Source organism: Mobula birostris, chromosome 6 (assembly GCF_030028105.1).
Source record: "Mobula birostris isolate sMobBir1 chromosome 6, sMobBir1.hap1, whole genome shotgun sequence".
NCBI classification, from domain to species: Eukaryota; Metazoa; Chordata; class Chondrichthyes; order Myliobatiformes; family Myliobatidae; genus Mobula; species Mobula birostris.
The window spans coordinates 185,503,029-185,523,148 of record NC_092375.1 but is presented as its reverse complement, the minus strand read 5'-3'; the positions used below and the strand labels follow the sequence as shown (position 1 = coordinate 185,523,148).

The following is a 20,120-nucleotide window of genomic DNA, read 5'->3' as shown; positions in this document are numbered from 1 at the left end:
TTCTTACCTTCCTTTTGATATCAGTAAACTGAGAGAACATTGAAGACCAGTAGAATGCCAGCTCCATGATGTAATAGTAGTGAAGATCAGACGAGAGAGGCTGTTGAGAAAGGGAAAGCATTAAATACATTGCCTCTTGGTAGCGATGCGGCCATTTACTCTAAATAATGGTACAAACTGGTATATCTGCATTTTTGTACAGTTAACAGCCAACAGTTCCCCACTGCAAACACCCGCAAGCTCAGGGTTCCCATGCATAAGGCTAAAAGACATATGAACAGAGTTAGGCCATTTGGTCCATCGAGTCTGCTACCCCATTTCACCATTACCTCTTTCAACCCCATTCTCCTGCCTTCTCCCCATAACCTTTCAAACCCTGGCTTAATCAAGAACAAATGAGAATGCCGCATACTTTGCAGCCAGAGACCTAGCATCAGCCTTCTGGAGCATAGATATCGGATTCTTCAGTTGTGACGACTACTCACTAGAAAAGAAACTTGCATTGATAGCTAAGAGCACAAAAAGTAAGAGCAATGTAAATTAGTATTTTAAAATTATTTGTGATTGCACTAATATTCTTAATTGTTTAAAAGTGTTTTGCTTTGTGTGATTTATTTATTTTAATGCTTAATCATTTATATATATTTTAAAATTGATAATTTGATTTTTTGAAGTAAATTGGTTTATTATTGTTACAAGTAACAAGGTACAGTGGAAAACTCATTTTGCATACTATCTATCGAGGTCAATTCATTACAATGGTACATTGAGATAGTAAAGTTAAAACAATAACTGACTATAGAATAAAGTGTTACAATACAGAGAAAGACCAGTGCAGGTAGACTATGACGCACAAAGTAGCAATGAGGTAGATTACTTGGACGACAGTCCATCTTCTCATAATAGGGAAATTTTCAATAGTCTTATACAACTGGATAAAAGCTATTCTTGAATTGGTGATATGTGCTTTCATACTTTTGCATCCCCAAAGGAGGGAGAAAGAGAGAATGACTGGGGTGGATGGGATCTTTGATTATGCTGGCTGCAGTGAGAAGTATAGGTAGAAACCATGGAGGGGAGGCTGGTTTCTGTGGGGTGCTGGGCTGTGTCCACAACTCTCGGCACTTTCTTGTGGTCTCAGGCAGAGCAGCTGCCACATCAAGCCATTCTGCATCCAGATACAATGCTCTCTATGGTGCATTAATAAAAATTTATAACAGTTGATGGGGACATGCCAAATTTCTTTAGCCTTCTGAAGAAATAAGGGCGCAGGTGAGCTTTCTTGTCTATAGCGTTAACACGGTTGGATGGGCTACTGGTGATGTTCACTCCTAGGAACTTAAAACTTTCACCCCTCTCAACCTCAATAATGTTGATATAAACAGGAGCATAAGCACCACATCCTTCATGAAGTCAATGACCAGCTCTTTTACTTAGCTGACATTGAGAGAAAGGTTGTTGTCATGACAACATGTCACTAGGCTCTCCTTCCTGTACTCCAACTTATTGTCATTTGAGACCATCAGTAAACTTGTAGATGGAGGCCCAATCAACAGCAGAAGTAGAGCACAGTGAATTAAATAAAAGTACAGAAGGAACAAACGAGGCAGCAATTGTTGGGAGTAGGCTAGTGGCGAGAGTAGGAGTGTCAGGTCTTGGCTCACAAAGGAGGCTTTGGTTGACAAGGTAAGTTACTGTTAAGCTTCCCTTTTTATCTCTCTCACTGTACTTAGTGTAGTAAATGGCCGTTGTGTGCTCTTCTAGCCGGATGTTGGAATCCTGGGAGACCCAGAGTCTCCCAGGGAACTATATCTGTGTGAAGTGCATCCGGCTGAACCTCCTTGAAGACCGTGTTAGGGATCTGGAGCAGCGGCTGGATGACCTTCGGCTTGTACGGGAGTGAGAGGAGATGATCGATCAGAGTTACAGGGTCACTTCGAAGTTTCAGGAGATTAGCTGGGTGACTGTCAGAAGAAATGGAAATGTGAATAGACAGCCCTGTGGCCATTCCCCTCAATAATAGGTATACAGTTTTGGATACTGTTGTGGGGGATGATCTCCCAGGAGAATGCCACGGAGATTGGGTTACTGGCACTGAGCATAGGTCAGTGGTGCAGGAGGGAATGAGGGAGAAGAGGGGAGCGGTAGTGATAGGAGACTCAATAGTTTGGGGAACCGACAGGAGATTCTGTGGACATGAACGGAACACCTGGATGGTATGTTGCCAGGGTCAGGGATGTCTTGGATCGCGCCCACAACATTTTAGAGAGGAAGGGAGAGCAGGCAGATGTCTTGGTACGTATTGGTGCCAGTGACATATGAAGGAAAAGCAATGAGGTCCTGAAGAGAGAATTTAGAGAGCTAGGTAGAAAACTGAAAAGCAGGATCCTCAGGATAGTAATTTCTGGATTGCTACCTGTGCCATGTGCTAGTGAAGGTAGAAACAGGATGATCTGGCAGATTAATGCATGGCTGAGAAGCTGTGTAGAGGGCAGGGCTTCAAGTTCTTGGATCATTGGGATCTCTTCTGGGGGATGTATGACCTGTACAAAAGTGATGGGTTGTACCTGAACCCAAGGGGGACAAATATTCTCAGGGGCAGGTTTGTTAGAGCTGTTAGTGAGGGTTTAAATTAATTTGGCAGGGGGGTGGGAACCGGAATGAAGGGACTCGGGAAAGGATGGATGGTAAAAAAAGCAAAGATAGCATACAATCAGACTATCAGGAAGGCAGGCAGACGACAGGACAAAATTGCAGCCAACAGGGTGGGAATCAGTGCATTAGGGATGCAGAATCAAAAAGGGTACAAAATACAGTACTCAAAGTGTTATATCTCAATGCATGGAGTATAACAAATCAGGTGGATGATCGTGTTGCACTATTACAGATTGTCAGGTATCATGTGGCCATCACTGAATCGTGGCTTAAGGATTATTGTAGTTGGGAGCTGAAAGTCCAAGGTTACACATTGATTCTGAGGGATAAGAAGGTAGGCTGAGGGGATGGTGTGGCTCTGTTGGTAAAGAATGGCATCAAATCAGGGGAAAGATGTGACATGGAATCAGAAAATGTGGAATCCTTGTGGTTTGAGTTAAGAAACTGCGGGGGTAAAAGGACCCTGATGACAACTATATATAGGGCTCCCTATGGTAGTTGGGATGTAGACCACAGATTACACAGCAAATAGAAAAGGCCTGTCAAAAGGACAATGTTATGAGAATCATGGGAGAATTCAACATGCAGATCAATTGGGGAAAATCAGGTTGGAAAGAGATCTCAGGAGAGTGAGGTTGTTGAATGTCTAACAGATGGCTTTTTAGAGCAGTTTGTCGTTGAGCCTGCTAGAGGATCAGCTATACTGGATTGGGCATTATGTAATGAACCGGGGGTGATTAGGGAGCTCAAGGTTAAAATAACCCTTAGGAACCAGAGATCACAATATGATAGAGTTCAACTTGAAATTTGATAGAGAGAAAGTAAAGTCTGATGTAGCAGTATTTCAGTGGAGTAAAGGAAATTACAGTGGGATGACAGAGGAGCTGGTCAAAGTAAACTGGTAGGAGCTGCAGGCAGGGATGACAGCAGAGCAGCAATGCTGTGAATTTCTGGGAAAAATGAGGAACGTGTAGGACAGATGTATTCCAAAAATGAAGAAATACTCAAATGGCAAAATTGTACAACTGTGGCCAACAAGGGAAGTCAAAGCTAATATAAAATCAAAAGAGAGGCCATACAACAAAGCAAACATTAGCCAGAACATAGAAGATTGGGAAGCTTTTAAAAACCTACAGAGAGCAACTACAAGAATCATTAGAAGGGAAAAGATGAAATATGAAAGCAAGCTAGCAAACAATATCAAAGTGGATAGTAAAAGCTTTTTTTCAAGTACGTAAAAAATAAAAGAGAAATGAGAGTGGATATAGGATCACTAGAGAATGAGGCAGGAGAAATAATAACAGGGGACAAGGAGATGGCTGACGAACTAAATGAGTATTTTGTGTCAGTCTTCACTGTGGAAGACACTAGCAGTGTGCCTGATGTTGTAGTGTGTGAAGGAAGAGAAGTGGGTGCAGTTACTGTTACAAGAAAGAAGGTGCTCAAAAAGTTGAAAGATAAGTCACCAGGACCAGATGAACTGCACCCTAGGGTTCTGAAAGGTGTAGCAGTAGAGATTGTGGTGGCATTATCAATGATCTTTCAAAAATCATTGGAGTCTGCCATGGTGCCAGAGAACTGGAAAATTGCAAATGCGCCTCCACTCGTTAAGAAAGGAGGAAGGCAACAGAAAGGAAGTTATAGACCAGTTAGCCTGACCTCAGTGGTTGGGAAGATGTTGGAGTCAATTGTTAAGGATGAGTTTATGGAGTACTTGGTGACACAGGACAAGTCAGTGTGGTTTCCTTGATGAAAAATCTTGCCTGACAAACCTGTTGGAATTCTTTGAGGAGATTACAAGTAAGATCCATAAAGAGGATGCAGTGGATGTTGTATATTTGGACTTTCAGAAGGCTTTTGACAAGGTGCCACGCATGAGGCTGCTTACCAAGTTAAGTGCCCATTGTGTTACAGGAATGTCACTAACATGGTTAGAGCATTGTCTGATTGGTAGGAGGCAGCAAGTGGGAATAAAAAGATCCTTGTCTGATTGGCTGCCAGTGACTAGTGGTGTTCTGCAATGGTTGGTATTGGGACCACTTCTTCCAATGCTGTACATCAATGATTTAGATGATTGAATTAGTGGCTTTGTTGCCAAGTTTGCAGATGATATGGAGGAGGGACAGGTAGTGTTGATGAAACAGGTAGGATGCAGAAGGACTTAGACAGATTAGGATAATGAGCAAATGAAATACACTTTGGTAGTAGAAGTAAATATGCTTTATACTTTATATTTTATTGTCGCCAAACAATTGGTACTAGAACGTACAATCATCACAGCGATATTTGATTCTGCGCTTCCCACTCCCTGGATTACAAATATTAAATATTAAAATGATTAAAAATAGCTAAAATTAGTAAATATTAAGAATTTAAATTATAAATCATAAATAGAAGCTAGAAAAATGGAAAGTAAGGTAGTGCAAAAAAGCCAAGAGGCAGGTCTGGATATTTGGAGGGTACAGCCCAGATCGGGGTCGGGATCCGTTCAGCGGTCTTATCACAGTCTATATGTAGACTATTTTCTAAACAGGGAGAAAATCCAAAAATCTGAGATGCAAAGAGACTTGGGAGTCCTTGTGTAGAACACACTAAAGGTTAACTGGTAGCTAGAGTTGGTGGTGAGGAAGGCAAATGCAATGTTAGCATTGATTTCAAGAGCAGGGATGTGATACTGAGGCTTTATAAGGCTCTGGTGCAGCCTCACCTTGAGAATTGTGAACAGTTTTGGGCTCCTCATCTGAGAAAAGATATGCTGGCTTTGGAGAGGATCTAGAGGCTGCTTACAAGGATGATTCTGGGAATGAAAGGGTTATCATAAGAGGAACATTGGATAGCTCTGCTCCTGTACTCACTAGAATTGAAAAGGGTGAGGAGGGATCACATTGAAACCTTTCGAATGTTTAAGGCCTAGATGGAGTAGATATAGAAAGGATGTTTTCCACGGCAGCAGAGTCCAGGACAAGACGGCACAGCCTCAGGGTAGAGAGATGTCCATTTAAAACAGAGGTGCGGAGAAATTTCTTTAGACAAATGGTGGAGAATTTATGGAACTTGTTACCTCAGACAGCTGTGGAGGCCAGGTCGTTGGGTGTATTTAAGACAGAGATTGATAGGTTCTTGATTGGACACAACATCAAAGGTTACGGGGAGAAGGCTGGGCAATGGGGTTGAGAAGGGAAGAGAAGATCAGCCATGATTGAATGGTGGAGCTGACTAGAGAGCCAAGTGGCCTAATCCTGCTCCTGTGCCTTATGGAATTAGAACAGAAGCTGGCCACGTGGTCAAGGATGTACAGAGTGCAGAGTGTGGGGCGGAATACACTGTCTCGTGGGGCACCGGTGTTGAGAGTATTCATGGAGGAGGTGTTGCTGTTTACTATTACCCATTGTGGTGTGTGGGTCAGGGAGTTAGGGAACCAGCTGCGGAGTACAGTCGCAGCAAAACCAAAGCATTGCCACTAGCCTGTGACCCTACGGATTTGTTACACTTGCATGACGCACCACCAGCTCCAATGACTGCTCCAAAAGTCAAATTCTTTATTTGATTCCTTATTAGTAATAACAAACATACAATCTTGAAGTGATGAAACTTAAGCGCACACAAGTGTAAGCTAAGCATAATTGAGCGTTATTGAGGCGGACAGAAAAAGATACAACATCCGTTGGCCTCTCTGTCTACAAACTGCCTCAAAATGATCTCCATCCCCTTTTCCCTCTCTCACCTTATCTCCTTGCCTGCTCATCACCTCCCTCTGGTGCTCCTCTCCCCTTTTCTTTCTTCCATAGACTTCTGTCCTCTCCTATCAGATTCCCCCTTCTCCAGCCCTGCATCTCTTTCACCAATCAAATTCCCAGATCTGCACTTCATCCTTCCCCCTCCCAGTTTCACCTATCACCTGGTGGTTCTCTCTCCCCTCCCCCCGACCTCTTAAATCTACTCCTCAGCATTTTTTCTCCAGTCCTGCTGAAGGGTCTCAGCCCAAAATGTTGACTGTACTTTTTTTTCCATAGATGCTGCCTGGCCTGTTGAGTTCCTCCAGCATTTTGTGCGTGTTGCTTGGATTTCCAGTATCTGTAGATTTTCTCTTGTCTGTGATTAGAATACATAACTTATTCCGTTTGCTTCCCTTTGCCTAGTCATCATGTGGGAGCCCAAGCATGGGAGGATGAACCCTGGGCGCCCTCCCAAGACTATGGTCAACACGCTCCTAGAAGACAGCGGCGCGGCTAATGCAGATGAACTGAACACACTGATGAGGGAGAGGGAGAAGTGGAGAGTCCGTCATCGTGCCCGAAGCCAGCCCCCTAGGCCTGAGTCGACGTAGTAGTAGTTTGCTTTTACCATGCCCCCACTCATGTACATAATAAGTATCTAACACAGAATACAATACAGATGGAGAACAGGTGCATGGCTCCTACACCTGGTCTAGAAGATTGGTGGTACTGCAGGCTGAGCTGTAGTTAATAAATAATCGTTGAACATAGGTGCCTTGACTGATGTGATGCTCCAAGGTGAGAGTGGAGCCAAGGAGATGACATCAACTGTAGACTGTTTGCAGTGGGTCGAGGTTGTCTGGGACGCTAAAGTTAATGTCTGCCATGTCCAGCCCCCTTGAAGCACTACTGGACACAAGAAGTTTTTGTATGCTTCAGAAAATCAATAATATCAAAGAAAATCTGACTGTTCTGACATCCACCAGCTTTAACAGATATCAGAACTTTAGTTATGCAGTAGTCCACGATGAATGACAGAATGGCCAGTGGTCACGGCTAGTAAGAAATTCTAAGGGAGGATTGCAGGATAGATTATATAAAAGGGGAGGTTCACATTTGGTGCCACTGCATCCACTGTTTTGAAGTTCTCCCTCCATCTCTATTATCACTCACATCTGCTGTGAGTCCCAGTTCACCATGATGGATGTGGAAAGACCTTGGCAGAGTTCTCATGGGTTTCAAATACTAACGTGCATCAGCTGAGAATATATTGGCAGATGATGGGAGGGAGAGGCTGGCTTTGCCTGTAACGTACGCGGCTTTGTGCGGCGATGTACTGATAACAGAGGTACAGTGAGGAGGTTGGTGGGAATTGTACATACACTTATTGAGGTGACTAGCTGGCTGCATTATGGCCTGGTATGGGAACACCAATGCCTTTGAATGGAAAATCCTGCAAAAGGTAGTGGATTCACCCCAGTACATCACAGGTAAAACCCTACCAACCACTGAGCATATCTAGATGAAACATTGCCATAGAAAAGATCCTCACCACCCAAGCCATGCGCTTTTCTTGCTGCTGTCATTAGGTCGAAGGTATAGGTACCTCAGGACTCACACCACCATGTTCAAGAACAGTTAATACCCTTCAACCATCAGGCTCTAGAACAAAGGGGGATAACTACACTCGTTCTGTTTCAGGTGTTCCCACAACTGATGGTCTCACTTTAAGGACTCTTTGTCTTATTATTTCATGCTCTTGTTATTTATTTCTATTTATTTATATTTGCATTTGCACAGTTTGTTGTTTATTGATCCTGTTTATACTTACTGTTCTATAGATTTGCTAGGTATGCCCACAGGAAAAAGAATCTCAGGGTTGTATGTGGTGACAAATTTTACTTTGAAGAACAAATATTATTCTGAGCATTCACAGGTCTCAACAACACATCAAATATGTCTGGCGCAATTGAGAGGAGCCACAATTTTGGTTTGGGTTCCACTCTGGTACTTCCTTTAGTTCCTAACTTAAAATTTCCTCAAACTGCACGTTTGACATGTTCTTTATACCTTGGAGTTGAAATTGTATCATGCAGTTGTCATTTGGTCTGTTAGAGCTTAGCAGTTGGGAGCACTGAAAACACTGGACAGCAAATTTTTTTAAAAGTGTTGCTTCCTCAAAACTGTTTTTGTTTATGATAGACTGCTTGAAGCTGAACACAAATATAATTTCAGACTACTTTTATCACGTAGGAATTTGGAGAAACAAGCAATTAACTTTTATTGAATATAATGCATTTAATTGCATAATGGTGCTGATGCTTTGCAACAGTTCAACTGAGCTAAAAACGTTTGCTTGATGATTATTGTTTGTACTCAGTGTCTGAGTTTCTTGCTTAAGTGTCCAGCAATATTCAGCCAGCATTGATGGATTCCATTTGCCCTGATACCGGTTCTCCATGGCCGCAACGTCCTGGTGAAACCTTTCACCATGCTTGTCATTGACAGTGCCAAGATTTGCAGGGAAGTTGTTTAAATGAGAATGCTGAACATGAATCTTTAGTAACATGTTACACTTCATGGTCTTGTATGCTTGAAGCATGTTGTCAACCAGATGCATGTAGTTTGGTGCTCTGTTGTTGCCAAGAAAAAAATTTTCAACAACATCCTTGAATGCCTTCCATGTGATTTCCTCTGATTCCACTAGAAGTTCTTCGAAACGCCTGTCATTGATCACCTGTCTGATTTGTTGACCAACAAAATGTCTTCCTTAATTTCAGCATCAGTTTTTTGGGAAACATCTGTCTCAAATATCAAAATCCTTTGTGGAAATTTTTGTTCCTGGTGACAGCAGATTCCAGCCTTGCAGTCTTGGACTCAGTAATTCTGTTCCTGCCTTTGAAAACCCAAGTCTGACCAGGTCATTTATCTCAGATTATCAGATGAGGCTCACTCGACATAAAGGGTTCAGAATCTGCATTAGTATCAGTGTCGTTTTCCATTCCTGGCTCATGCATCAAAGCATCTTCATCTGTCTGCTCTAGACTACAAAGTCTATAAAGCATTTCTTAAACCTGTCCTGCCATGCAACATATTCCCTGCCTGAGCATGCTCAGTCATGCCTGGTAAAGATAGAACACACCTTACATTGAGGGCAACATTTTAATTGACCAGAACTATGCATTAAAATAACAAGTAAAAGTGATTTCAAACAAAAGGTGTGTGATAGGGAAATTTCATGGAGATTTTCAAGATTAGCAGCCTAAAATCCATAAAATGCACACAAAGTATTCAGGAAGCAAAATCTTTGCTGCCCGGTGAAATTGATGTTAATTCAGTAACTATTTTAAAAGATTGCCTGCTGCAACATTTTTCAGATTTTCCTGATTTTACATTACCCATTCCCTTCCTGCTCCTAATGGAATATGAAAGGCAGAATACTGGAAGTCTTGCCCAAAGATTGGAAGTATTTAAACAAAAGTTATATGACTTCACAAAAGATAATAAAGTCAAGCTCAGCTTGCAACTTTATCCCTTACAGTTCTTTCCTTTCTCTAATTCCCATCAATCTTATTGTATCAATGAAACACATTTTATCCCACCTGTCTCCACCTGCAAATAACTTTCAAATAAGTTATTAAAGTGAGATATATATATATATATATAATAGTTTGTGTTCTGTTCAAAGTTGTACATACTCCAGACATGTTTAGGATATTGCTTCTAAAGTTTATTGGAACTGGAGGCAGTAAATTCCTGCTTGTTTTTCAAAGCCAAGTGTAGTCACCTTGCTTTGATGGAACTTAAAAATAAAACCATTTATTATCATTTACAGATAAGGACTTATTTTATAGCTAGAACATTGAACATAGAAATTTACAGCACATTACAGGCCCTTTCGGCCCACAATGGTTCGTACCAGCCATGTAACCTTTTCTAGAAATTGCCTAGGACTTCCCCAGCGGATATCCCTCTATTTTACTAGCTCCATGTACCTATCTAAGAGGCTCTTAAAAGACCCTGTTATATCCGCTTCCACCACTGCCGCCGGTAGTGCATTCCACACACCCAACGCTCTTTGTGCGTGAAAAACTTACCCCTGACATCCACTCCATACCTATTTCCAAGCACCTTAAAGCTATGTTCCCTTGTGTTTGCCTGATTTTTAAAAATGTATTATACACTCTCATCTTCTTTTCACTCTATGCTGAATTTTTTGAAGTTCAAGTTTAATTATCATTCAACCAAACACATGGATACTCGTGAATACAGCCAAACAAAACAATGTTACTGTGGGGCTAGTGTGCAAACACTGTACCAGTAGTCATTCATAGCCCAAGGCAAATATGGCACATATAAGACACCAGTAAAAAGTACAGTCACATTAAAATACATATTATAGCCCAAGTCTAAGTCCACTTTTACCTTGAAGTAGCATGATATACAGAAACCAAACAAAACACAATAAGGATATAATACATTCTACTTAACCAGAAAATATCAGAATCAGAATCATATTTAATATCACTGGCATAAGTCATGAAGTTTGTTGTTTAGCATCAGCAGTACATGGCAATACATACTAATAAAAACTATAAATTAAATAAGAAATATATATAAATAAATTAAATAAGATGTGCAAAACAAGGGCAAAAAAAGAAGAAAAAATAGTGATGTAGTGTTCAGGAGTTCAATATTCATCCAGCAATCTGATGGCAGAGGAAAAGAAACTGTTCCTGAATTGTTGAGTGTGTGTCTTCAGGCACCTGCACCTCCTCCATAGAAACCATAGAACCATAGAAACTACAGCACAGAAACAGGCCCTTTGGCCCTTCTTGGCTATGCCGAACCATTTTCTGCCTAGTCCCACTGACCTGCACACGGACCATATCCCTCCATACACCTCCCATCCATGTATCTGTCCAATTTATTCTTAAATGTTAAAAAAGAACCCACATTTACCACCTTGTCTGGCAGCTCATTCCATACTCCCACCACTCTCTGTGTGAAGAAGCCCCCCCCCTAATGTTCCCTTTAAACTTTTCCCCCCTCACACTTAACCCATGTCCTCTGGTTTTTTTCTCCCCTTGCCTCAGTGGAAAAAGCCTGCTTGCATTCACTCTATCTATACCTATCATAATTTTATATACCTCTATCAAATCTCCCCTCATTCTTCTACGCTCCAGGGAATAAAGTCCTAACCTATTCAACCTTTCTCTGTAACTGAGTTTCTCAAGTCCCGGCAACATCCTTGTAAACCTTCTCTGCACTCTTTCAACCTTATTTATATCCTTCCTGTAATTTGGTGACCAAAACTGAACACAATACTCCAGATTCAGCCTCACCAATGCCTTATACAACCTCATCATAACATTCCAGCTCTTATACTCAATACTTTGATTAATAAAGGCCAATGTACCAAAAGCTCTCTTTACGACCCTATCTACCTGTGATGACACTTTTAGGGAATTTTGTATCTGTATTCCCAGATCCCTCTGTTCCACTGCACTCCTCGGTGCCTTACCATTAACCCTGTATGTTCTACCTTGGTTTGTCCTTCCAACGTGCAATACCTCACACTTGTCAGTATTAAACTCCATCTGCCATTTTTCAGCCCATTTTTCCAGCTGGTCCAAGTCCCTCTGCAGGCTCTGAAAACCTTCCTCACTGTCTGCTACACCTCCAATCTTTGTATCATCAGCAAACTTGCTGATCCAATTTACCACATTATCATCAGATCATTGATATAGATGACAAATAGATGACCCTGATGGTAGCAATGAAAAGAGGACATGTCGTAGGTAATGGGGCTCCTTAATAATGGATGCGGCCTTTTTGAAGCATCATCTTTTGAAGGCTTCCTGGAAGCTTGATGATGCCTAAGATGGACCCGATGGAGTTTGCAACTTTTGCAGGGTTTCTCATTTCAGCCACTACCTACCCAGCCTTTTGAATGTGATCGTTATGGGTCTGTAGCCGTTCCCTCAGCACGCAAGACATCCCTCCTGGCATATAAGTCAGTTCTAAGACCTCACTATCCCAGTCATAGGATTATGAAACTTTCCCTTTCCCTTTCTCCTGCAGTGTCTCTTTCTTCACAGTCATAGTGTGTATTTTTGAAGTGTGTCCTTGAAGAGGTGATGACTTTCTGACGACACATTGATTTTGTCCCCACTGTGAACTGTCATTCTGAGTATAAGCCACTCTAACAAAAATTTAAGCTGGACTTTTGCCAAATTCATAATTTTTGAGGGCATACATGATTAGGCATTCTTGTTAAACACAGCTGTATATCATGAATACCGCAATAATTTCCTCTTTGTTAATCTCTTGGTGAAACTGAGGCATTATACCAGTTCACCTCCAGGCAGTTATCCAACATATTTTTCAGCAACTCAATCTCAACATGTCCTCCTTGATTCTGAAACATGACTCTTTATTGCCTATTAGCACTAATGAAATGAGATTTGGTCATCTAATTACAACAGTAACAAGCACATTTATAGTACAGTAATAGGGTTTTCAATCCCATAATACTTTCTTGCTGACAGGAAAAGACTCTTTTGTGTCAAAGTGAAAACAGATCTCTACAAAGCGATCTAAATTCATTACAAATATAAAACAGAAAATTACTGATTGCATAAGTATTCACCCCCTTGATATGACACACCAAATCATCACTGATGCAGCCAACTGGTTTTCAGAAAGTCACATAATTAGTTAAATGGAGATCACCTGTGTGCAGTCAAGGTGTTTCAACTGACTGTAGTTAAAATACACCAGTATCTGTAATGTCCAAATGCTGGTGAGTCAGTATCCAGACAAAAACTACATCACGAAGATAAAAGAACACTCCCGCAACTCCATGAAAAGGTATTGTAAAACACAAGTCAGGAGATGGATACAAGAAAATTTCCTAGTCTCTCAATATCCCTTGGAGTGCAGTTATGTCAAACATCAGGAAATGGAAAGAATATGGCACAGCTGTAAATCTGCCTAGAGCAGCCCATCCTCAAAAACCAAGTGACCATGCAAGAAGAGGACTAATAAGGGAGGTCACCAAAGACCTACGACAATTCTGGAGGAGCTACAAGCTTAAGTGGCTGAGGTGGGAGAGACTGCAGCCTGGGTGCTTCACCAGTCGCAGCTTTATGGGAGAGTAGCAAAGAGAAAGCCATGTTGAAAAAAATCTCACATGAAATCTTGGCTAGAGTTTGCCAGAAGGCATGTGGGAGATTCTGAAGTCAGATGGAAGAACGTTCTATGGTCTGATGAAACCAAAATTGAGTTTTTTGTCCATCAAACTAAATGATATGTTTAGTGTAAGCCAAACACTACAAACCATCAAAAACCACCATCCCTACCGTGAAGCATAGTGGTGGCTGCATCATGCTGTGGGGATGCTTCACTGCAGCAGACCCCGGAAGGCTTTTGAAAGTAGAGAGTAAAATGAATGCATCAAAATACAGAGAAATTCTGGAGGAAAACCTGATGCAGTCTGCAAGAGAACTACGACTTGGGAGAAGATTTATTTTCCAGCAAGACAATAACCCCATGCATAAAGCCAAAGTTACACAGGAATGACTTGAAAACAATGAAGTTAATATACTGTAGTGGCCAAGTCTGAGTCCAGACCTCAATCCAATTGTGAATTTATGGCTGAACTTGAAAAGGGCTGTCTGCTCACAATCCCAATGCAATCTGACAGAGCTTGAGCAGTTTTGTAAAGAAGAATGGGGAAAAATTGCAGTGTTCAGATGTGCAAAGCTGATAGACACTTATCCACACAGACTCAAGGCTGTAATTGCTAGCAAAGGTACTGCTACTAAATACTGACTTGAGGGAAGGTGAGTAATTATGTAATCAATTAGTTTGATCAATTTAATTTAGATTAGTTTGTAGAAATTGTTTTCACTTTGACACAAAAGTCTTTTCTGTTGATTAGTGTCAAAAAACAAATTAAATCCACTGTGATTCAATGTTGTAAAACAATAAAACATGAAAACTTCCAAGGGGGAGGGGTGGGTGAATATTTTTTATTGTCACTGTATGTATATATGTATGTGAGATCGTGGTACATATTGGTACCAATGACATAGGTAGGAAAAGGTAGGAAAACAGATTCAGGGAGTTAGGCCAGAAGTTGAGAAGCAGGACCTCAAAGGTAGTAATCTTGGGATTACTGCCTGTGCCATGTGACAGTGAGTATAGGAATAGATTGAGGTGGAGGATAAATACTTGGCTGAGGGATTGGAGCAGGGGGCAGGGATTCCAATTTCTGGATCATTGGGACCTCTTTTGGGCAGGTGTGACCTGTACAAAAAGGACGTGTTGCACTTGAATCCCAGGGGGACCAATACCCTGGCAGGGAGGTTTGCTAAGGCTATTGGGGAGAGTTTAAACTGCTGGAGGAGTTGGGAACCAAACTGAAGAGATTGAGGAAGGGGCGGTTGGCTCACATATAGAGAAAGCTTGGAGACAGTGCGAGAGGAAGGTTGGCAGGTGGGAGAGAAGGGATATGCTCAGTCCGATGGTTTGAGATGTGTCTATTTTAATGCAAGAAGCATCACGAACAAAGCGGATGGGCTTGGAGCATGGAACAGTACTTGGAGCTATGATGTTGTGCCCATTACAGAGACTTGGATGGCTCAGGGCAGGAATGGCTACTTAAGAGTGCCAGGCTTTAGGTGTTTCAGAAAGAACAGGGAGGGAGGCAAAAGAGATGGGGGCGTGGCACTGATGATCAGGAATAGTGTCAAGACTGCAGAAAAGGAGGAAGTCATGGAGGGATTATCTACTGAGTCTCTTTGGGTGGAAGTTAGAAACGGGAAGGGGTCAATAACTCTACTGGGTGTTTTCTATTGACTACCCAATAGTAACAGGAGCAGGTAGGGAAACAGATTCTGGAAAGCTGTAATAATAACAGGGTTGTTGTGGTGGTTTTTAATTTTCCAAATATCGATTGGCATCTCCCTAGAGCAAGGGGTTTAGATGGGGTGGAGTTTGTTAGGTGTGTTCAGGAAGTTTTCCTGACACAATATGTAGATAAGTCGACAAGAGGAGAGGCTGTACTTGATCTGGTATTGGGAAATGAACCTGGTCAAGTGTTGGGTCTCTCAGCGGGAGAGCATTTTGGAGATAGTGATCACAATTCTATCTCCTTTACCATAGCATTGGAGAGGAATAGGAACAGACAGGTTTGGAAAGCGTTTAATTGGAGTAAGGGGAAATATGAAGCTATCAGGCAGGAACTTGGAAGCCTAGATTGGGAACAAATGTTCTCCGGGAAAGTGTGGCAGAAATGTGGCAAATGTTCAGGGGATATTTGTGTGGCATTCTGCATAGGTACATTCCAATGAGACAGGGAAAGGATGGTATGGTACAGGAAACATGGCATAAAGGCTGTTGAAAATCTAGTCAAGAAGAAAAGAAAAGCTTACAAAAGGTTCCAAAAACTAGGTAATGAGATTCCTAGTATTCACTATGGAAAAGGATCTTGGTGATTGTAGGGATGACTTGCAGTGGATTGAAAAGCTTGAGCATATAGACATTAAGAAATAGGATGTGCTGGAATTTTTGCAAAGTATCAAGTTGGATAAGTCTCTGGGAACTGATAAACTGTACCCCAGGCTACTGTGGGAGATGAGGGAGGAGATTGCCCAGCTTTGCACCATCAATGGGGACAGGGGAGGTTCTGGAGGATTGGGGGTTGCAGATGTTGTTTCCTTATTCAAGAAAGGGAGTAGAGATAGCCCAGGAAATTATAGACCCGTGAGTCTTAATTCAGGGGTTGGTGAGTTGATGGAAAAGATCCTGAGAGGCAGGATTTATGAACATTTGGAGAGACATAATATGGTTAGAAATAGTCAGCATGGCTTTGTCAAGGGCAGATCGTGCCTTACGAGCCTGATTGAGATTTTTGAGGATGTGCCTAAACATGTTGATGAAGGTAGAGCAGTAGATATAGTGTATATGGATTTCAAGGTACCCCATGCAAGGCTTATTGAGAAAGTAAGGAGGCACAGGATCCAAGGGGACCCTGCTTTGTGGATCCAGAATTGGCTAGCCCACAGAAGGCAAAGAGTGGTTGTAGGCAGGTCATATTCTGTATGGAGGTCAGTGACCAGTGGATGTGCTCTGGGACTCCCTCTCTTCATGATTTTTATAAATGACCTGGATGAGGAAGTGGAGGGATGGGTTAGTAAATTTGCTGATGACACAAATGTTGGAGGTGTTGTGGATAGTGTGGAGGGCTGTCAGAGGTTACAGCAGGACATCAATAGGATGCAAAACTGGGCTGAGAAGTGGCAGATGGAGTTCAACCTAGATAAGTGTGGTTCATTTTGGTAGGTCAAATATGAAGGCAGAATATAGTATTAATGGTAAGACTCTTGGCAGTGTGGAGGATCAGAGGGATTTTGGGGTCAGAGTCCAGAGGTCACTCAAAGCTGCTGTGCAGGTTGACTCTCTGGCTAAGAAGGCATACGGTAGGATTGAGTTTAAGAGCCGAGAGATAATGTTACAGCTATATAGGACCACTTGGAGTACTATGCTCAGTTCTGGTCACCTCACTACAGGACAGATGTGGAAACTATCGAAAGGGTGCAGAAGAGATTTACAAGGATGTTGCCTGGTTTGGGGAGCATGCCTTATGAGAATAGGTTAAGTGAACTCAGTCTTTTCTCCTTGCAGCAACAGAGGATGAGAGGTGACCTGATAGAGGTGTACAAGATAATGAAAGGCATTGATTGTGTGGATAGTCAGAGGCTTTTTCCTAAGGCTGAAATGGCTAGCACGAGAGGGCATAGTTTTAAGGTGCTTGGAAGTAGGTACAGAGGAGATGTCAGGGGTAAGTTTTTTACGCAGACAGTGGTGAGTGCATGGAACGGGCTAGCGGTGGTGGAGGAGGAAATGATAAGGTCTTTTAAGAGACTCCTGGATAGGCACATGGAGCTTAGAAAAATAGAGGGCTATGTGTAAGCCTAGGTAGTTCTAAGGTAGGGACATGTTCAGCACAACTTTGTGGGCTGAAGGGCCTGTATTGTGCTGTAGGTTTTCTATGTTTCTACGTGAATTTGTGAGAGCAAAGGATGTTGGGAATCACAAGAGTGGGAGCAGAGTGCCACAGGAGAGCTGTGGGACAGGTGGCAGAGAAAAGTGCCAGGGACAGGGAGTGGCGCAGGGGCTGTCACAAACATCCCTTAGACTCCAGGCAAGCTCATTTGATTCCAAACAATTGGTTTATTAATCATGACAGAATGTCTCTCAGGTGCTTGCTGCTCCCTCCCCTCTCCCTTTCCCTTTTCCTACCTTTGATTCCCCTCTCCATAACACTTCCCGTTCTCTGTCCACGATAAAGATCCATGATCAGAATCAGGATTATCATCACTCCCATGTGTCAGGAAATTTGTTTATTTTTTGTGCTAGCATTACAGCACAATACATCAAATTACCACAGTACTCTGCAAAGGTCTTGGGCACCCTAGCTATCTATACTATACGTGCCTAAGACTTTCGCATGGTACTGTGTATTCCATTGAAATCAATGGAATGAATTTTGGGGGCAGAGTATTGATTTCCTAAGGCAGCCCTTGAGGTGGCAGATGACATCCTGTGGGTTTGGGGATGGCTGCCGAATCCTAGACAGGATGTGTAGCCTCTGACCCAGGTCAGGCAGGTGGTGCTTTATGGAGCAGTTGGAAGGGTTCAAAGGTCGCCTGCACTTTCCCTTCATCTCCTCATAGTCCACGGTGGTGACTTGACTTCTCCCTGGTCCATTTCCATTTGGAGTAGTCATTAGCAGGGATTCCCAAGAGGCAATGAAGATACTACTTTGCTTCAAGAAGACTTTGAGGATGTCCATGAAGAGTTTTCTGTGTCCACCTGGAACTGTTTTGGATGCTTTGGGACATCTGGAACACCCATGATGTCTATCAGAGCTGGTTAAGTGATGATCAGATGATGCTGACCTGGAAGAAGTTGAAACTGGCTCATCTAATCTGGTATGGATTTTGAGGATTTAGTGCAGATGGTATTAGTGACATTCTTCCAGTACTTTGAGTAGGCTGCCCATCTACCTGAAGCATTCAGGAGCAGAGATTCCAAAATTGCTCAGCACGTTGTGAATTTGATACTTGGTTGATGTTTTAATCTCAGAGAGATGGACAGAAAATTCAAAATCTGATGTGCAAAGGGACTTGGGAGTCCTTTTGCAGGATTCCCTAGTTTGGAGTTTGAGTCTGTGGTGAGGAAGGCAAATACAATGTTAGCATTTGTTTCAAGAGGACTAGAATATAAAAGCAAGGATGTAATGTTGAAACTTTATAAAGCACTGGTGAGACCTCACTTGGAGTATTGTGAGCAGCTTTGGGTCCCTTACCTAAGAAAGGATGTGCTGGCCTCGATAAAGTGGATGTGCAGAGGATGTTTCCTATAGTGGGTGTGTCTAGGACTAGAGAGCACAGCCTCAGAATAGGTGGACATCCATTTACAATAGAGATGAGGAGGAATTTCTTCAGCCAGACTGATGAACCTGTGGAATTCATTGCCACAGGTGGCTGTGGAGGTTAAGTCATTGGTATATTTAAGGCAGAGGTTGATAGATTCCCGATTGGTCAGGGCATGAAGGGATATGGGGAGAAGGCAGGAAATGGATCAGTTATGATGAAACAGTAGAGCAGACTTGATGGGCCAAATGGCCTACTTCTGCTCCTGTATCTTGTTATCTATAGTCTTGTATAGATCACCACATATAAACCTGAGATTTACTTTTTTGCAGGCATACTCAGTAAATCGAAGGACTGTGATGGAATCGCTGAAAGTCCGCACCCACGGGGTGGACAGACAAGAATGTGGAAAAGAGAACAAACTGGGCAAATAGAAAAGAAATGGTAATAATAAATAACTAAGCAATAACTATCGAGAGCATGAGATGAAGCATCCTTGAAAGTGAGTCCACAGGTTCTGGAAACATTTCAATGATGGATAAGTGAAGCTGAGTAAAGTTATCCCCTCTGGTTCAAGAGCCTGATGGTTGTGAGGTAATAACTGTTCCTGAACATGGTGAGAGTCATGAGGCTCATGTACCACCTTCCTGATGGCAGCAATGAACAGAGAGTGTGACCTGAGTGCTGGGAGTCCTTGATGACGGATTCTGCTTTCCTGTGACAGTATTCCATGTAGACGTGCTCAGTTGTGGGGAGGATCTTACTGGGCCATATCCACTACATCCTGTAGGATTTTCCATTCAAGGGCATTGGTGTTTCCATACCAGGCTGTGATGTGACCAGTCAATATACTCTGCACCATACATCTATAGAAGGGTCTTGCCCCATAGATGGTCTTAACAGTGCTGATGAATCCACACGTTATAGTTATTAACTTTTCATGTGATTTGCAAATAGACCTAACCTTCAAAAGTGGCAATTCAAGTTGAGAAAGGTGTTGAACTTTGTCTTTTTCTCCTGCACTCTCTCCACTCACTGCCTGTCTGTCAGCTCTAGAGTCTTGTTGGGCCTCAGCCTTTTGGATACTTGTTTTTGGCAGCAGAGTATAACACTGTGACTATTGTATGTGGCACTTTTAGTACCAGCAATAGGGATGAGTTTCCAGTCACTATTGTTACATTTAAACAAGACCTGTGTCATTTCTTTTATACACAGTGTGTCCAGGGAGGGGTTGTTCCTCTGGTGATGTGGCTTCTGTCCATTCTGGGACAGCTCACTCACCTTTGGCCACTCGGCTCTCACC

The 20,120-nt window shown here is 42.3% G+C and overlaps 1 protein-coding gene across 4 annotated transcripts in view; it reads right to left on the bottom strand.

Annotated features, from left to right (window-relative positions):
* LOC140199642 (ceramide synthase 6-like) overlaps positions 1-20,120 on the bottom strand; it is a 311,186-nt gene that overhangs the window by 73,340 nt on the left and 217,726 nt on the right. For all 4 annotated transcript variants that reach the window (XM_072262067.1, XM_072262065.1, XM_072262066.1 and 1 more), the window contains exon 6: positions 8-100. In XM_072262067.1, the coding sequence (XP_072118168.1) occupies positions 8-100 (93 nt within the window). The remainder of the gene's footprint in view (positions 1-7; positions 101-20,120) is intronic.